General features: G+C 33.9%; 2 protein-coding genes across 2 annotated transcripts in view; one reads left to right on the forward strand and one right to left on the reverse strand.

Annotated features, from left to right (window-relative positions):
* Positions 1 to 19,840, reverse strand: part of LOC149776680 (uncharacterized) — a 34,632-nt gene extending 14,792 nt beyond the window's left edge. The window contains exon 1 of the mRNA XM_089941214.1: positions 19,618 to 19,840. The gene's annotated coding sequence lies outside the window, so the exon portion shown is untranslated. The remainder of the gene's footprint in view (positions 1 to 19,617) is intronic.
* Positions 699 to 15,261, forward strand: LOC149776681 (uncharacterized). The gene is made up of 2 exons (XM_089941215.1): positions 699 to 1,060; positions 14,723 to 15,261. Exons 1-2 carry the CDS (start codon positions 903 to 905, stop codon positions 15,126 to 15,128), a joined length of 564 nt encoding a protein of 187 aa, XP_089797341.1. The 5' UTR covers positions 699 to 902; the 3' UTR covers positions 15,129 to 15,261.
* Positions 19,841 to 21,101: the final 1,261 nt, after the last annotated feature.

Genomic DNA, 21,101 nt, shown 5'->3' on the forward strand with positions numbered 1-21,101 from the left:
TTCCATATAAATCGGGTCAGGTGACAAGAACGAACAACTCTTTCAAGATCATATCTACGTTATACTGTCTTCAAAAGTAGAACTCTCATTTAGACTTCTTAATGCGTAACATATTTGTGTTTGTGTGTGTGTATATATATATATATATATATATATATATATATATATATATATATATATATATATATATATATATAGAGAGAGAGAGAGAGAGAGAGAGAGAGAGAGAGATATATATATATATATATATATATATATATATATATATATATATATATATATATATATATATATATATATATATATATATATATATATATGTGTGTGTGTGTGTGTGTGTGTGTGTGGCTTACTAGTGTTCTGAAGAAGTAATGGTGCAATGGATGTTTGTCAATGCAGCTAGACAAACGTTTCTGTCAAAAGTGTGGATGGATAACAAAAGGATGTATTTCCCTTCCTCATATTCATTGGTTCTGATTTCAAAGATCCACAATTTCTGATCAAGGTTAGAGGAATATAATGCTTGCTCATCTCATAAATCATAGCAATTTACATTTGACAGCTCATTCCAAAAGTGCACATCCATTAAGTCAGGTAGATGAGGGAGTGAAGTCATTATATCAAAGAAATTATGTACTACGAAATATGAGCTGATTTGCATATATGGAAATTTTTTCATCTACAATCTTAGTGCTCTCAGAATATCGATTTGTTTCAAGTTTGGTCAATACCGCAATATAAAAGTAAAGATTGCACGGAGAAAATGAGGGACTCATGCATACCTTATTCATCACCGAACCTATAAGTCACCATACATTACAACCTGCCGTGAATGATAGTGGCTTAAGTTTAGGAATTTATATTTAAAAACTTCTTCACAGAGCACGCGGCAGCTAAGCATTATGGGAAAAGCATCAATTCGTGTGGTGTGGTGTTTCTTCCTGATTTTTTGCGATCCTAACCTTGTAAACCCTAATGGTGTAAAAGGTGCTCCTCAGGGATGGACAGATCCCGCTGAAAATGAGGAACACGGGACTATAAAACCGCTTCTACTCCACGGGTAAACAATTTAATTTTCATTATTTTCCGTTCAAATATTTGTATTGTCTATATATGTTACAAATTTGTTGAAACTAATAGGATATAGTTTGATACCAAATAAATTCAAAGAATGCAGGAGTTAGTACGTACATTGCGCTTTTAAAAGCTTTATTTTGTTTTCTTTTGTTTAAAAATGCTACGGCGTAACTTGGCTACCGACGGACCATGTACTGTAGTGGAGGTGTAAAATGCAAGAAAGCCAATGAAAGAAATATAAATAAAAACAAGCAAAACATTACCTTAGAGGAGTGAATCCCTGCACCATTCTAGGATCGCACTCAGAATCACGAATGTGAAATTTTATTTATTTGTCACTCTTACATTGCAGACGTTTTTAAAATATTTTTTTTCCATCGTATTTCATGTGTTTGTGTATGTTCGTTAAAAGACGGTTATAACTATTATGCCAATCTCATAATCTAGAAATAATATATGTTAAGAACTCACAATATGTTCACTTAAAATCAATATACCGTGTTTTATTACTCAAACGTAACTGGAATATTGACGGGTTTCCAGTCAACCTGATTTTCAAGAAGCTAAAGTATTATACATGATCTAAAAACTGTTACAGATGACTACTTTACTTTGCGTCCGCAATATTAGTTCCAAATTGGTTGACGTTTTAAAATATTCAGTCGACTAGTTGATATGCTATATATCCAAAAATATACAATTACCTCAGCAGTGCTATTCACCAAGAAATAACGTGCATATCTCATTGTAGTCTATAACACACTGGGAATATCGAAACATATTACCAAACTGAAAAAAGTATAACAAGATAGAAGAAATAGTTTCCTTTGGAGCTGATAAAATAAGGATTCAAACATCTGTATTTCTATTTGTAGGCTTAAACTGGAAACGTTATAATTTTGACTATGATCCTTAAAACTCGATAACGAGAGCCTGAGTGATTGAAATCTGTTCATATATTTTGGAAATGTATTTCTAAATGAAGATCATTAGTCTTGATTTGAAAAATGAATAACAATTTCGCAGTTTGGTCTATATTCATCGGAAGTTATAGTTGAAGTTAGTAGAGTTCATAAGCACTGCACATTTCATATGCATTTGTAGATGTTGTGAGTATCAGCTTAACTCTTCAAAATTATCGATATTTGTAGCTAGTTCCGTAAAAAAAGAAAGAAAATAAAATTTCCATATTATATTTTATTCGTGTACATTAACCAATTATCCCTCCCAGACTCGAATTTCAAATGACTTTTTTATATATAAAATGGTAGTAGCAACTGCCTCGCAGACACCGTAGCTATATGACTACGTTAAAAATCCAAATCTCTCTCTCTCTCTCTCTCTCTCTCTCTCTCACACACACACACACACACACACACACACATTCATGGTTCTCGATGTTTCAATTGGATGTCGTCAGAATGAAATCGTTTTTTTGGTGTACGTCTCTAAAGATTACATTTGTCGTGATGTGTCAAGTTTTCTCAACATATTCTCATTTAAGAAAGGGAGGGAAATGTATATTTCCTCTCTGATGATGAAACTAGTTTAATATTTTTATATAGTGTAAATAACAATAATCGGTTTCCACTTCAAAAGTATACAACACTATCCCGTAACATGTAAAACAGCGACAACATTCAAACTTAATGTCGACAATTTTGTGTTATGTATATGTAATTTAATTATTTGTTTGTTAGTTTTAATTTTTTTTTAAATTCCATTACTTGCTATTGTAATGTAACTTTGTTTACTGGACTTGATATCGTCCTGAACTGGGTTTAATTATGTTTGATCTGACATTTTTATTTCATTGATAAACATGTAATAATAGAAACACTGTCTAGTTTCTGAACTTGATTCAGAACCAGTGACAGTTTTGGTAAACAATTTTTTTTTTAAAAAATCTATTTTTTCTCAGAGTAAGAATTATTAAGTAAAGTCAAGGTCATGCCTGGATGACGTGGTAAGTATCAGGTAACAAACTTATATTCCTTCTGGAAAGATGAATTCTTGACCCTTAGCAGGCATCTGTTACGCGTTTTATAACTCATGCCATGATAAGAATTTAGTCAGTCGTGCCTTAACACTTGAAAAGAAAAAGTTGTTTTATGTTGTGATAAGTTAAGGCTAATTATTTTAGTTTCTTCAAATTACTTTGAATTCAAGTAATTCTTTTCCCTGGAAATATGTGAGTGCTCCTACAAAATTCTTGGACAAAGACATTCACTGAAATTTATACGGAATTCAAAACGTGAATAATATTTTCTGTGATTCAACAAGAAACTGTTGACAGAACAGCACTTCGCAGGTTACAACAGACGTCATCGTCTTCCATTTTGGATTTCATCGGGATTCGAACTCAGTTTCATTCAGGATTTTTTATTACTAGACTTCTATTTTATAATTCTTGGATTATTTTTGGATTTGATTCGTAAAACCGTAAGTTCTTTTTTCTCATTTTTCACTTGATATTCTAGGGAAATAAATTATTTGCTAAATTTTACAAAGCTTGTTGTCTTCACTCGTTTCTGTTACTTTTTGTAAGAGCCTAGACTCGTAACATCTGGTGATGCTGAACAGGAACGGGGGCCGTTATAACCTGTCTCGAAAGTTTCAGGTCAACTTTCTCTGTACTGCTTTTATAAATGATTGAACAGCTAAAATAGTGTGTGTGTGTGTGTGTGTGTGAGATTTGGATTTTTAACGTAGCTTTAACAATTTTTCAGTCATATCGCTACGATGTCTGCAATGTGACAGTTTATAGTGATGTCTAGCACTGGGGCATGATACCGCAGTCATGTATCATGATGTCCCACCTAGTCACATTATCCTGACACCAGGCCGACCAGTCCTAACACTAACCTCTTAATGCTGAGCACCAAGCGAGGCAGCTGTTAGTACCATTTTTGTAAGTCTTTAATATGACTTGGCCGTGGTTCGAGCCCGCGACCTCCCGTATCCGAGGCGGACGCTCTAACCACTAGGCCACCGGAGCTGTGTGCTAAAACATTGTCAAATATGGATAGGATTAATGTCGACAAGTTTATGAATTGCCGATATAATCAAGAAGAAAAGCTCCTTTTTTGTACTTTATAAATAGCCCTTGTCGTCTAATGAAAGCAATACGAATGTTGTCTGGCATGATGCTCAGAAACGTATTTGTAATTCATATTAAATGATTGACGATATCTGTCATCTTACGTGTGATATTCCTTCTGTGATATCGCATGTTGCCATAAATAAATCATCAGATCAAAGCAGAGTCATGATGGAGAGATACCAAATTCGAATTGATATTGCTCCAGGTGCTGTAATAAATACGTCCACCGTGTCAATCAACCTTTCTTAACACCTCACATCCTTGCTTATTGAACGTGTCTTCAGATACAGAAAAAATATTCAAGAAGTTACAAACATGTCTTAGCAGAACAAAAACAACAAAATCAAAAGATACGAATACACACACACACACACACACACACACACACACACACACACACACACACAGACCCCGCCTGGTTCAGCCAGTCATTTTAAATTGCTGATCAACTTATTATGACCTCCACATTTTTTATATTTCTTCACGCTGATAATTATATATTTAATTTGAAGGTCTTTGCAAGGAATTAACCAACGGGAAAATCTGTTGCCGTTTTACTTGCTTCGCCCCCATATAGTACACAATCTAACAACTTCGCACTTGTCTCTGTATAGTACACAATCTGAACACTTAGCACTTGCCAGTTTAGCAAGAAGGGTAGGTCATTACAATCTCAACTTGAGTGTTGAATTTGAATGTTAACGAGTAACATAGTGTCTGGCACACTGTGTCGATCAGTTATAATTGTCTTAGATATCCAACTATAGAGAGAGAGAGAGAGAGAGAGAGAGAGAGAGAGAGAGAGAGAGGGAGGGAGAGAGAGAGAGACACTGCAGCGTTTACGTTTACTTGGTACCACGGTCAATAACCTAAACGATTCCTTTACACAACAAATGACTTGATTTATCTATTGCTCTAAAATTGCGGATCAAATATGCTTTACTCCATTGAAGATATGTTACTGTATTTTAAAACGAAGTTCTCACAGGGGAAGAAGTAAATAGGGGTGGGTGGGTGGGTCACCAAAGAAATTACAGTGGAAAGCATCATGAGGCGTTTTTGTGGTGATTTCCAAGTGTTCCTAGATTACGAACGCATGCAAATAATTCTCTGTTTATTGGTTAGCAGCGAGGGAACATAGCCACCATTTTTAATTTAAATACAGTAACAGTGGCGACTATAGTAATTTTTACGAGCTAAGAAGATACAGCTTATTTCAAAGAATCAAATGCTGACGTATTTGACACCATTATAACCTAGTATGTGCCTTGCCCGCCCTCCCCCCCCCCATTTCTACATTCAAAATCTCTACATTTTGCATAGTTTCTCCATACCGCTCGTAGACTGATGATATTTCTAATTATATTGAACATATTTTACAGTTTTAATGAAACATCTACCTTCATATGTTAAAAGCACTTCAAAGTTCATTTTCAAATTGAAATCGCGTCCTACATTATCAAACAAATCTTTCTTATTTAATTTAAGTGTTACTTCTTTCTGCTCAAATTGACTACATCCTGGTGGTGCTGAGGCTTGTAAATACTACATTAGTACTGATGACAGTACACGTAGACAATCCAGACCAATAAAAAAATATGATTAAATAAAACATGTCTTTCTTCAAATTGGTGGTGCTTACTATGTTCCATGTGTAGGTACAGTAACATGTACTTCTATGGATCCTTTTTATCCATTGATATTTATGGGAAAGTGAGAAAATGACTTCTTGAATAAATGCCTTTTGAAACCAGATGTATGGCTAGGAATTCAAGATGACAATTTTATTATCTGGAATCATTTATTAGAAGACCTGTACACTTTCATCACCTGTTTAAGTAAAGTTCACACTACAATTAAATGTACATTCAACGTGTCGAAAAATAAGGTACTATTATTGGGACATAGATGTCGCTAAATTGAATGTAACAATATGACCACCACGGTACACACTAATAATATAAATCGAATTAACAATATGAACACTACGGTACACATTAATAATACAGATCTAATTAACAATATGACCACCACGGTACACATTAATAATAGAAATCGAATTAACAATATGACCACCACGGTACACATTAATAAAAGAAATGTTCATTATTATGTTGACCATTCTTTGTGTCAGCGAAAATCATGTAGAGTCGGAATACCGTACAGTCAAGAGAAACGATATAAACTAATTATTTCTGATAATCATTTCTTTAGAAATTTTTTCACAGCAGGTGCATAGCATCCCCGCAACTGCGGATGAAGAGAGAACATGTGACTTACAAACTGGTCATTTTATTGTGTCTTTGGTTTTTATATAATGTGATGGAAAACATAATTATTTATTCTTGTTTTTGATATCGGTCATTGCGAATCTATAATCAGTGATTCTAGTTGTATTCAGATATAATTTGAAACTAATCATTTATTTAAATTATACATTGGCATTATAAAGTACTAATTTACAATTTGGACTAAAACACTACTTAGAGATTATCGTGAATTCATTCGAAGACATTGTGGATTATATCTACCTGATTCATCAAAACTATTGGTATATCTACACATTCAAGACCATTGGTACATCAGCACTTTCAATATTTGAATTCATTCGGAAAATTGTAATCTTTTGGACTTGTGATGGAACATTTAGGATTATTTGGGATTTAATTCACAATACTGTAAGTTCGTCTTAAAATTTCCCATTTTAACTTAGATAACTAAATGTATTGGTTGAATTTAATAAACTTTTTGGTTTAGCTTGTTTCTCTCACTTAATTTAAGAGCATAGAGTCGTAACATATTTGATCATTTGTAAAGAGTGTGGCATATAGTATGCTGAATAAATCCATCAGCAAGCACCTAACGCATGAACAAACATAGATTTGACATAATTACCTTATCGATTCATCTTTTTCATCTCACGACACCAAGCACTTTAGTGACTGCTTCCATAATGTACAAGATTTTTTATTTAAGGCAGTTGATATTAGTAATTCGTAAATGGAATGTCTGTTAAACGAAGCATATTGGATTCACCATCTGGTTATTATCTGTCAAATGGGTTTGAATCCTAACTTTGTAAATGAACTTCATCGTAACAGTCTTTAATGTGTTTGGACACTTTAGATATTATTGTTGTATGTCAGAAACACAACCTGAATAAATGGTTTAGTTGGGCCAAGTGCGCTTTAAAGTATATGAACGAAAACCGATCCAAAAAAGTATGTTTCCCCACCTGTTTAAATATAATAAACATTACTCACCCATTATCCAATGAACTGAACATTTAACACTTCATTTATTAATTGTAGAAAACTGATAAATATGTCACTAAAGAAGTATTGTGCAATTTAAAAATGTACATTCCTCATTGTGGTCTTTCTTGAAACTATATATTTATCAGATTTATAGAAAAACAATATTTTCCTAATATTATTTCTAATTTTATAATCTGATATTAATGAACTTTTACAATCATAAAAATTTGTACAAAGGGGAATAATTCAACATTAGTTATGAAATGGTTCGTCTTTCAACATCTTGCAAGAAGTCCATAATTTAATACTCGCGTCTTTCAACGTCTTGCATAAAATCCTTAATTTAGTACTCACGTAATTCAAGGTCTAAATTAAAGTTCATAATTTAGTATTCATGTCTTTCAACGTTTTGCAGAAAGTTCTTAATTTACCAGTTCGGACGGCATTTTACTAACGAAATAATTCAGTTCTTTTGCAGTTTTGCTTTCGTAGGATACTGCATTTATTCCTAATGAAATAAATACGATTTGATCGATATTAGTGTAAACGATTAAGAAAGCCTTATGCAAAATATAAACTATGATCCCTTAAAATACATGAAGATATTGATGTCAAGGTGGCTATATATGCACTGTCCAAAAAGTTTTAAACAAACGTACACATACATTTATTAATTGTATATCCCTACAAGTTTATAATTTTGGTCTATGCCCTGATAATTTTTGTTGAAGTCTCATTATTTATTGAAGATATTTAAAGGTCTAAATGTTACTCTCTTAAACTCATTTATACCATTGCTTTAGTTTTATCAGATTACGACCTTTAGCATGGCCTTAAACCTTGACTATCAACCTTTGACCTTTATTTAAATTGGTTCTCAAAACGAAGGGTAAATGCTTAAGCACAAAAAGCAGCAAATGTGATCAAGTATGTAATAATATTGTTTGCAATTAATGTTTTAAGAAATATCTGATACCACAGATACCATCCGATGTTTACAGTAAAGCAAATAAAACTCATTACATATCAGTAGTTTTCGCCTTTTAGATAGTTGCATTTCACAACAGATCTCAGTCAGAATATTATCAGTGAAGAAATACCTTTCCATACGCTTCAGTAGTGTAGGGTCGGTTCAATGCATGCTATCTAGAGGGAAAACCGTCACCTAATAACCATGTTTCTAATTCATGAAGTTGCCGATATAAATTACTCTGCATATATTGTCAAATCTGAATTAATTACTTACCAAGTAGTAGATATAGCAACTATATGATTTAAAAGAAAATAGAAAAAGAAGACTTAATTTACGAAGTTGAAAGAAAACTCAGTCTTGTGTAAATCAGATCTTCACATTTATAAGTAAAGAGCTGACGGACAACACTAAAAGGGAATGTTCGGTGATCTTAGGCATTACCGAAACACTTAATTTATAGAATAATTTCCCATAGTCGGTTACAAAATCAGGCAGGTTTATTATCAGAGATGAAATTCACATTAAGGTCATTCAGCAAGGATACCGTAATTTTAATTGTGTCGTTTTAGGATACTGTCATTTTAACTGTGTCTATTTAGGATACCGTCATTTTAATAGTGTCCATTTAGGATACCGTCATTTTAATAGTGTCCATTTAGGATACCGACATTTTAGTTGTGTCCGTTTAGGATACCGTCATTTTAACTGTTTCCATTTAGGATACCGTCATTTTAATAGTGTCCATTTAGGATACCGTCATTTTAATTGTGTCCGTTTAGGATACCGTCATTTTAGGATACCGTCATTTTAATTGTGTCCGTTTAGGATACTGTCATTTTAATAGTGTACATTTAGGATACCGTCATTTTAATAGTGTCCATATAGGATATCGTCATTTTAATTGTGTCCATTTTAGAGAAAGTAATTTTAATTGTTTCGTTTTAGGATACTGTCATTTTAATAGTGTCCATTTAGGATACCGTCATTTTAATTGTGTCCATTTAGGATACCGTCATTTTAATAGTGTCGTTTTAGGATACCGTCATTTAAGTTGTGTCGTTTCAGCTTCAGGAAGATTTGCCCCTACCGTTTATTGGCTCAGCTTTTATCAGCAATAATACTGATCGGAAAGATCAAAATATAAAATATAGCAATATTTTTTATTTATTGTAATATATAATTCTTCGTACAGTTGTACAGTTGTGTACAGTATGCATTAGTTTTTTTTATTACTGACTTACAACTGCGAGCCATTTTAGTTTGGACGAATCTATTTTATTCATGTCATTTGGGCAGGGTATGGGATAGTAACCCAGAATACGACGAACAGTGCAAAGAATTTAATTTTAAAAGCATATGCTGTCATATAAACATTATCCAGAGCATTTACATAATAATCACCCCATATATTCATCACCAAGACGTGTACAAAATTAAAATGTTCGTGACGATAAAAGCCGCCATACTATCATTTATTTATGTGGGCGAAGTTTACCATTAAAATGTTTTTAACTCGAAATGTTCTCAGCACTCCACTTGTCACCAGTAATTTGTCACTTAATAGGCAAACACATTCGTAACTTTGTGCCGTCTTCTGTTTATTATGCCTGGCATTGTTTTGTTTTGTGTTATAACATTTTAGCACACTATTGTCTCTCTCATGCCGAGAAATGAGAGCATGGTGCTTTTCCCAAGGACACGTGAAAGTAGCCAACCTCAACTAACAATGGCGAGTATCGAGCCCAGGACCTTTGCAGTACGAATCTGACACTGTACCCAATGAGCCATCGCGGCTCCCTGTTTGAATCAAGCAAAAAGACAAAATAGGATGATGATAAATAAACAATAAAACATACAAAAATACTGATGTTTGAAACCTTAATCTTAACGTGTAATGAATTATGACGAAACAATGTTTTTACAACGACCGTGCCTTGCACAGGGTCTATATTTTAAATCTCTGTCATAAATCAACCTAGATATCCTAATGATGCTATTAACATTGCTTTAGATCGTTAATTTGAAAGAAAAGACCGACAAATAAATGAAAATAGCAACGACAGTCTACCTCAGTTTATATTAACAACACTCTCCCACGTAAGATAAATATTTGTTTTAAAGAAACACAGGCATACACATAAAGAGGAATGGACAATGGCCAAAGACATACAGACATATGGAGATTAATGGACAAAGACACAGACATATATATATACATAAGGATGAATGGACCGATACACATACACATATACATAATGATGAATGAACAAAGACACATACGTATAAATAAAGATGAATGGATAAATAAACAGACATGTGAATAAAGATGAATGGAACTAGATAAGGGCAAATGTATATAAAGATGAATGGACAAAGACACAGACATATGATAAAGATGAATGGACAAAGACACAGACATATGATAAAGATGAATGGACAAAGACACAGACATATAAATAAAGATGAATGGACAAAGACACATACAACATATACATAACGATGAATGGACAGAGACACAAACATATATGCAAAAAGATGAATGGACAAGGAAACAGACATGTGAATAAAGATGAATGGACAGATATATATGCATATATACATAAAGATAAATGACAACAACACAGACATATGCATAAAGATGAATGTCAAAGACACAAACATGTGAATAAAGATAATTGGACTTAGACACAGAAATACAGGGCCGACAATGGTGTGTGTGTGTGTGTGTGTGCGTGTGGGGACAACCGTGGATATATCCCCGGGTAATGGCCCGTTAGGGGGGTCCGAGCCAAACGAACCAATTTTTTTTTTTTTTTATAACAGAAACATTCTGTTTGAACAAGAACTAGGAAAGGCCCGGGTGTTTCTTAAACCAGGGCACGTGATCGCTCTCTACGGCCTTGCAGACATATTTACATATATATGAATGGATTGGTGATAAGGAAATAATCAATAGAATAGCTGACAATAGGTCTTACTCTCCCACATATCATCAATAGATCTATGAAGATATACTTCGTTTCATCCATCAACACATATTGGCTTGATTAAAAAGATATGTCGTAGTATTACAGAGAAATCAAAGCACACAATGGCATGATTAAAAAGATACGTCGTGGTATTGCAGAGAAATCAAAGCACACAATGGCATGATTAAAAAGATATGTCGTGGTATTACAGAAATCAAAGCACACAATGGCATGATTAAAAAGATATGCCGTGGTATGTACAGAGAAATCAAAGCACACAATGGCATGATTAAAAAGATACGTCGTGGTATTGCAGAGAAATCAAAGCACACAATGGCATGATTAAAAGGATACGTCGTGGTATGTACAGAGAAATCAAAGCACACAATGGCATGATTAAAAAGATACGTCGTGGTATTATAGAGAAATCAAAGCACACAATGGCATGATTAAAAAGATATGCCGTGGTATGTGCAGAGAAATCAAAGCACACAATGGCATGATTAAAAAGATATGTCGTGGTATGTACAGAGAAATCAAAGCACACAATAATAATGTATGATGCAAAATGGTTGATGTTAAAATTATAATACCCAAATATATTTTAGATCCAAAAATCAGAAGAAAATATATGTTGGAAGTTGAAAAATAAAACCTTATCATAGGATAAATTCTTAATTCCGCTTTCGGGTATGATATACATTTTTAATGCACAAATTTGAGCTTGCATACACCTGCCTAATATAAAAATTCATAAAGAAAAATTACATGAATGAGGTCACAAAGGTCTATATTATTGGATAGTTATAATAAAGCAGCACATAAGAATATCATTCACTTGTCCTGACAAGTCAGTAGAAAGTCACAGAATAAAAGGTTGACGCAGCCACCCCCAAATTTACACTAGCAGTTTTCATTTCCGAAGGCCAAATTTGAGAACATGTGATGCTCACAGCGCAAACACGAGACATTTCTCTTGGTGAAAATTTTGGAAAAATACAGTGTACTTAATAGCTTAATGTAATTGTCATCCGGGTAGTTTTTGAGATATTCTGCTTGCCTTGAACCAACGTGTCTACTGCTATATGTGGCTAGCTCTGCTTCTTAATCGACTATTGGTATTTCACTGGCTACATGCTGTGCAGTGACCACATGAGGTGTACATGCATCACATCAGTTTCAAAAAGAACACAAGCTGGAAAGACCAAATTCACACACACACACGCACACACACACACACACACACACACACACACACACACACGCGCGCATATATATATATATATATATATATATATATATATATATATATATATATATATATATATATATATATATATTACATACATACATACATACATACATACATACATATCATTAATTATGACACAATAGTTGCTCACAGAGTTACACCATAGCCTTAAGTTAAGAAATTTTTCAGGGGCCAAATTACGAAACTGTCCCATGCCACCTAAACAATTGTGCACGCTTTTCATGTAATTCACAAAACGAAAAGCATAGCTATCGCCTTTGAATCACGTGAGTAATAGACCTTATTTAGCATTTAATTTGAATTTCATCCAAAAAAAGATTATCAGAACGATTGGTTGGTTGCTCTTGACACATAAAAAGCTCCACTCAGATAAACTCGTTAAATGTTAATGCACTATTGTTAAAAGAGGTTCCAGTGAAAAAGCTGAAGAAAAATAAAGTCCACAAAAGTTCTTTTCTCCACTTTATAAAAATTAATGCTGGTCCACACATTAAAAACATATCTACTTTATCCTAAAAACTTTAGTCTAAAAACTTTAATCTTATAAATTTACTAGTAAAAGGCTGCGGCTATTAAAACATTAACACGTAACTCACATAAAAAGTAACAGTCATAACATTCTTTGATAAGACGTGTACACACTCAAGCATAAACACTCTGTAACGACGCGGAGTGTGGACGGTCGTGTTATTCTTGAAATTAACATATATACTGTTGCATTATGGGTATTGAGTGCATGCAAAATGTTTCAAGAATATTGTGTACTCAAAAAATGTATATCAACGTTTCGTTTACAACTTAAAATCATGGACGAAATTAAACTACGTAAACTGAACATTAGCTTATACTATAATCTACAAGCATGGACAAAATATTAAGCACACGTAACAGATATACATAACAAGTATTACGCTTCTATGGACCTGTCGAGTATCTAGCTTACTATCGATGATGTGTGCGTTAAACCTAGTCCTAAGCTTAGGTGAGCTAAAGCCAAGTGGCTCATCATATAAAAAGGCGGAATGATACTTCTTGTGCAATAGTTTGAGTTGTCCTTCACGGCGATTGGTAGCGTTCCTCATATTGTAGCAGAGATCCTATTTGCAATCACGAAGTCGACGTCCATCTTCATTTCAGTGGATCACTATGGCTTAGGTAGAGTACCAAAGCCAGGAAATCGGTTCGTGTAGCAAAGAGTCTGCAAGCCTTATACATTTGTCAAGAAGCCTGATACAAATATGGTTCTTCTAAGTGCCATCTTTACCTTTATGATATCCAGAAGTCCGCGTGCTGCATGAAATAGCTAAGTCTTGGCCACTAGGGACTCAGATATGGTTTAACAAGGTGGATAGTCTTCCAATTTGATCAGAGGAATATACTCTTTTTCACAAGGCAGAGTATGAGATCTAGCATACAAGATAGCGTACACAGATCTAGCGTACATAGATCCAACCCGTGTTAGGACCGAATTAAACCCTCAAATATTAATGCCTGCTCTATCGGGGTGCCGATTTTGTAAACAACAAATCGAAGTCAACTCATGCGCGATTCGCACCATTTGTTTCTTGGAGCCCTGTTAGCCCGATTTTATGCTTGCCTTCTTTTATATTTCTACTACAGAGAGGGTTAGATATCGGGCAGACAACATAATCTTCAGAATTTCATTTTTATCTGAGCAGTCACCATACTCTTGCCGCACTGACGCCTTATCTAGGCAATGTATATTCTTGAACCAGTATGCCGAGAGACCCCAAATCACTTTCCGCTCAATAAATACACTATTATATTCAAGTATATTACTTTGTTAATACAAAGGCCTTACAACACGCGTTTCAGCCTAGTCATCGTTTAGGATAAAAGTTACATCTCCAATTCCCTAACTCGTGGCAAATATTGGTTCTTTTACTTCTCAGGGCTTTACCATTCAGATATAATCAACATTACAATTTCTCGTAAAGGATTTAAAGAAATGGTTTTGAGCACAATTCCCTTCATTGATAATTTGTCTTGGTGACATTGTTTAATCAGTACTTGAATAATACATTTAATTGGTTTTTTTTTATATATCAGATATTCTACACAGAACAGGCGAGCAAAGAACAGCGGCAACGGAAACACCGTAAGGGGAACGGAATCTGGAAACGAGGCGAATGAGGTAGAGAACGAATCAGCTTCCGGTGGTCAATGGTCTAAGCCGTTGCCTAGACCGAAAAATAACTTCGGAAACAGAGGTTCCTCAAACCAAGGAGCCTACAATGATCCCTATCACTATGATGGGTCATCTTGGAATGATAGGTCTACGCGCACATTGAGACGTTATGGAAATGATTTTGGAATGCAGAATACGTGGAGTGACGCCAGAGGTGGATATACAGTTGGGCCTTATGGCAACAGTTGGAATGATGGCTTCACTACAACCTCAACGTCCACGTCACCTAGTAGTCCAAACTACCCTGATACAACTGAAGACGATTAACTATGAATTCCTCAGCGCTGCATATCTTGGTGAACCATAGAAATTGACATGCATAATCCATCTATCAGCGATGCGTATCTTGGTTAACCATATATATGGACATGCATAATCCATCTATCAGCGATGCATATGTTAGTCAGCTATATATATATATATATATATATATATATATATATATATATATATATATATATATATATATATATATATATATATGCATTCATAATCCATTTACCTTTAAAGTCTGCCCTTTCTGATCTTTGCATTTATAATTGATACGCAGGCAACAACCTTTGCTATGCTGAATTTCAGCAATTCTTAACAAATTAAAGTGAAAAATACTATTTTGAGAATTTCTAAGAGATTCAGGACGTAAATAAATTTAGTTGCTTTCGTATGAATATATGATATGCCTTTGCATGAATGTTTTATGTATACTTCATAAATTAGATGTTCAGTGTTTACAAGCTGAAAGGGAGAGTTTGCACAACCTCGTTTACAAAATAACACTTAGATAAAAGAAAAACGGCTTCCAACAGAAGTTTATATTTGGCAATTGCGCCACACACTAACAATCTTAAAATCATATTGTACTTATATTTATATTCAACACGTGTATATTGCTAAATTGCATTAATGGAATGCGACTATAGCCTTTTGATTGAGTCCCTGATTGTATGGTGGGATGATGCGACAGGTTCTCTATATTGTAAGGTTTTGCTCAGGAGGTAAGTTTTTCTAAAAAGGGAACAAATTGCACACAAGTCAATAGTACACATAAGTCAATAGTACACACACGTCAATAGTACACACAAGTCAACATATGGAGGAGCGATGTCAACGACATGTTTTAGCTAGCATATAAAGGCGGAACTGAATGCTTTTTAATAAAACTAAAATCAATTGCAGTACAAAATATCTTATAAGAATGTCACGTTGACACAACTCAAAGACGGAGAGAGGTTGCAATTGCTTCAATTGTATGTAAATAGCATAAAAGAGAGAAAACCAACATGTTTAGTACACTTCAACATATAATTTATTTCTATTGTGAATTTAAGCCCAAATAGTCCTAAAAGTTCGATCACATGTCCAAGTATAGTCTATTCCGAATGAATTCTAATCTTGACTGTGCTTATGTTTCAGCAATAATATTATACAAAGTCTATTTGAATCAATTGACAATAATTTCCAAACTATTAATTTTGTCATAAGTCCAAGAGCTTTGTACTTTGTAATTCCAAGGAATAATTTTAATAAATAAAAAGTCTCAAATTCAAACTTTACAATAATTGATTCCCCTAAAGACTAATGGTAAGACAGGAAAGTGTAATTAAGATGTAAACAACTTTATAACCTTTCCACCTAACCCATGACGCAATCATTATTTTCTGAAAAATACGGTCATTTTAAAGCAGTTTTGCATCCAATTTAGTATATATATATATATATATATATATATATATATATATATATATATATATATATATATATATATAATCTAAAATCAAAGACAAGTATTAGCTATGCATTGTGTTCTTTACAAAATAGTTACGCAATATAAGTTAAGTATACATAACATATAATCTTGGGCAAAAGCCAATACACAACACAAAATAAATTTACATCACACAATGTTGAAATAACTAATATGAATCCATCAGACGGACTTAAACAAATTTAGAAATCCATGACAAGGCCGTGTTTCTGTCTTTTCATTCTTTGTAACTGCTGCTTGTTGAAACAGCCTCTAATATTGTGGAGAAACTCCAACCTATCACGTTTGGTAACACAAATATTTTCTTACATATACGAGTTACCATGATCACATGATGCAGGTAAATGTTGTAGATACTACTGGTTGTTGGTTTTGACCCTGAATCTGATATCATGGATAGAAAATCATGGAACGTGTTCTAGACGATCAAGATATCCTGAATGCAAAATGTGGTTATAATCAACATCTCATTGGAAGATGCATAGATATTTAAGTATCATCGCTGTATTTATTCATCAGATATATCCACAAGCAGTATAAATAAATAAAACTCTGTTCATAACCGACTTTATTACTTTGATCACAAACCAGATCTGCTGAAAGCTTGATTCAAGACCTTTAATCTTATAAGCATTATGAGGATGACGATAATCGGCTTGTTGATTGCAATGCAACAAAATGTAATGTCTGGCCAACATTATTGTATATTGGTTCGAATCACTGTTGTTTTGTGCATTTAATTTATTTTGTGTGTTTGACCTGTCTCCATTATTGAGGATAGAGTTTGGTTGTTTACTGCTTTTTGTCATTTTTGTAAGTTTTAAATAGCTTGTTTACTAATATTTGAGTTCAGGGTTTATTTTATTTTAAATTTAGAATGTTTTGAAAGCAAACGTCTGACTACACACTGTCATTTTATTGTAGCATTCGGTTTTATATAAAGTCCTTGTCAAAAAAATTATTACTTTCTCCTTGAAGTATAGTCTGGGAAGTTATTTACTGTTGTGCTCAGATTTATTTTTAAGAGGAATCAGTAATTTCGAAATTATTCATTTCGATTACAAAATGTTCATTGATATTTTGAACTAAAACTCTAATTTGGTATTATTTTGAATTCATTCGAAGACATTCTGAATTATATCACTATAAAAATCATCAAATACAGCTAGACATCATTAAATACATTTTAGTGACAACGCCGAATCATATAGTCTTCATTAAAAAGACTCTTAGTAAAAACCACACTTTTTTATCAATTAATGAGGAATGGCGATAAAACAATTTAAAAGATTAGGTGACTATATTGGATGTCCTAGGGGCGCTATTTAATTTAGAACGAAGAAAACATTATTATTAGTCTTTAGTGAGCACTCATGTCGATAAGACCATCCATTAGTGAGCCCTCCCTGTCGATAAGACCATCCATTAGTGAGCCCTCCATGTCGATAAGACTATCCATTAGTGAGCCCTCCACTCGATAAGACCATCCGTTAGTGAGCCCTCCAGGTCGATAAGACCATCCATTAGTGAGCCCTCCATGTCGATAAGACCATCCATTAGTGATCCCTCCATGTCGATAAGACCATCCATTAGTGAGCCCTCCATGTCGATAAGACAGACCATCCATTAGTGAGCCCTCCCTGTCGATAAGACCATCCATTAGTGAGCCCTCCATGTCGATAAGACTATCCATTAGTGAGCCCTCCATGTCGATAAGACCATCCATTAGTGAGCCCTCCAGGTCGATAAGACCATCCATTAGTGAGCCCTCCATGTCGATAAGACAGACCATCCATTAGTGAGCCCTCCCTGTCGATAAGACCATCCATTAGTGAGCCCTCCATGTCGATAAGACAGACCATCCATTAGTGAGCCTTCCATCTCGATAAGACCATCCATTAGTGAGCCCTCCATGTCGAAAAGACAGACCATCCATTAGTGAGCCCTCCATGTCGATAAGACAGACCATCCATTAGTGAGCCCTCCATGTCGATAAGACCATCCATTTGTGAGCCATCCATGTCGATAAGACCATCCATTAGTGAACCCTCCATCTCGATAAGACCATCCATTAGTGAGCCCTCCATGTCGATAAGACCATCCATTAGTGAGCCCTCCATGTCGATAAGACCATCCATTACGTATTAGTAGCGCTGGCAAAATATTCAAGATGGCTACCAAGATGGCCGTGTAGATGTCGGATCAACACCATTTTCACTTTTTAAAAAAATCTAAAATTTTTCGGAAACTGTAAACATTAAAGAACTTATAATGTTAACCTCCTTAGTTATTGTCAGCATATTTGTGTTTCGTAATTTTATTGTGTTTGCTTTTATAATCTTGTCGTTGTATATGTTTTTAAGTGTTATCTAATACAATAAAGCGCTTAGAGCTTCTAAAGCTGTGCCACTGTACGAAGTTTACATTATTATTATTATTATTATTATTTAGGACAAATTGTACATCATAACAAGTCCTTTTGTTGAAAAAGCCAAGACAATATGAACATCCGTCCAGGAGGAGTAGAGATAAAAGCACCCACGTGACCATAGTGGATATCTTATCAGTAGCATTTTTCGGGTCAAAACAGCTGACAGACCGACGACATTTAAATACAATAATACATATAAATCAAAGTACAGCAATCCACAGACAGACAGACAGACAGACAGACAGACAGACAGATAGATAGATAGATAGATAGATAGATAGATATATAGATAGATAGATAGATAGATAGACAGATAGATAATTTGGTGTACATACGACTTGAATGCAAAAGCTTAACAAGGTACTGTAGAAACGCTATTCCAATTCCTTACAAAACAAGTCATGTCTTAAGCATAATACGTAGATTTTTCTGACCCAAAATGTACTTGTTCAAAGTCAGTTTGAAAGGAGACGAAAGGTTTCTCCACAAAGAACCATATCAAAGTTTTGTCCTTTAGGAAGAAAATGTAAAATTTAGTTAAACAAATATTTTAGACTTACCCTCCTTATTGATAGATTTTGTATTCTTCAGTTGAAAGATTAGCCCAATATGTTCGAAGTAAAGTCAATGCAGTCGTAATTTCCATAAAAGTGAATATTTGTCAACTTAAAAAGGGCGTATACCCAGATAAATGCTTAGATATAATTGCGACTAATTGCTAACGCAGCTGGAAGATTTGGGATATTTTCGCGTGACTTATTTTTACAATTCAACCGTAAGTCTTGTGACGCAATATAAAGGAAGTTGACAAGATGTTATTAATTAATAGAGTCATAATTGCCATCATGTTTACTTGGTAACAAAAACAATTTATTGTCACAATCAACCTGCGGCAATGCACGGTATCGTCATCTTAGAATCACCAGAAATTAAATGTTATTATTTTTTATTTACCGTATAAACCAATTCAAATATCATCGTGGAAAATATACAGTATTTGTTTTTATAAATACAAATCAAAACAGAATGTGCAAAGCACAATACAAAATATACCAATCGGTGAAACATCTATGGTGAGACGATAAAACTAACTTGGCACACATTTACGATATGAATACATTTTACATTCTTTCTATTCTAACAAAATAGGAAAGAAAATTACTCGTCAAGATTAGAATCCGGTTAAAAGATAGGTATGTTGAATCCCAAAACTATAAAAAAGAGACAGTGGTATGATCAGTTGAATTATCAGTTACAGCATCACAAGGTCAAAATAAGAACATTTTCCTGTAGATCAAATCAATCATTCCTTCATCCTGAATTTGGTATTTTTGTTTCCAATTGTATTGTTTGGTCATTTGAGATATATTCATTTTGTAAAGGACTATTGATGGTGAACTCACAAATAAAACTCTACGAAGTGTGTTGATATTTAGTATGGCTTATACAGCCATACGCCCTGTTCAGGTCAAAGCGCTAAAAATATGTAAATGACAATATCCAAATGAGTGGACGAAAACCGCGGAGATATGTAGAAATAAAAGGACTACATCCAAATGAGTAAACAAAAACCGTGGAGTTATGTAGTAATATTAGATTAATCTGCACCTTTCATAAACCAAGTATGGTTTTGACATCGGAAAGAAATTCAAGATGGGAATGTTATATGCAATAATGAACGTGTTAAATTCACCTGGTACTCACTATAAAGGAATCTAGTGGTTTTTCATTTCTTGTGCACGAGCACATCCTGCAAGAATAATTACCAAGTTACAATTATCTAATTGCACTAAGGGAATAATGTCATCACGTTTTGTTCATCTATGTCACAAATGCGTAAACAGATGTCCCTAATTAATTACACTGCATGTGCATATTGCATTCAGTTGCCTTCTTGTTGCGAGAAATATTAATGTCTCGTAATTTCTTTACGATAGGACGATCTTTACATATATTGAACGTAACATAAGTTACAATTGTATTTATCTTTTAAATTATCTCATTTGTTATCACATATCTTTAGCATCTCACATAAAGTTAATTA

Source organism: Sinohyriopsis cumingii, chromosome 18 (assembly GCF_028554795.1).
Source record: "Sinohyriopsis cumingii isolate HCF-2022 chromosome 18, ASM2855479v2, whole genome shotgun sequence".
In the NCBI taxonomy this organism is placed as follows: Eukaryota; Metazoa; Mollusca; class Bivalvia; order Unionida; family Unionidae; genus Sinohyriopsis; species Sinohyriopsis cumingii.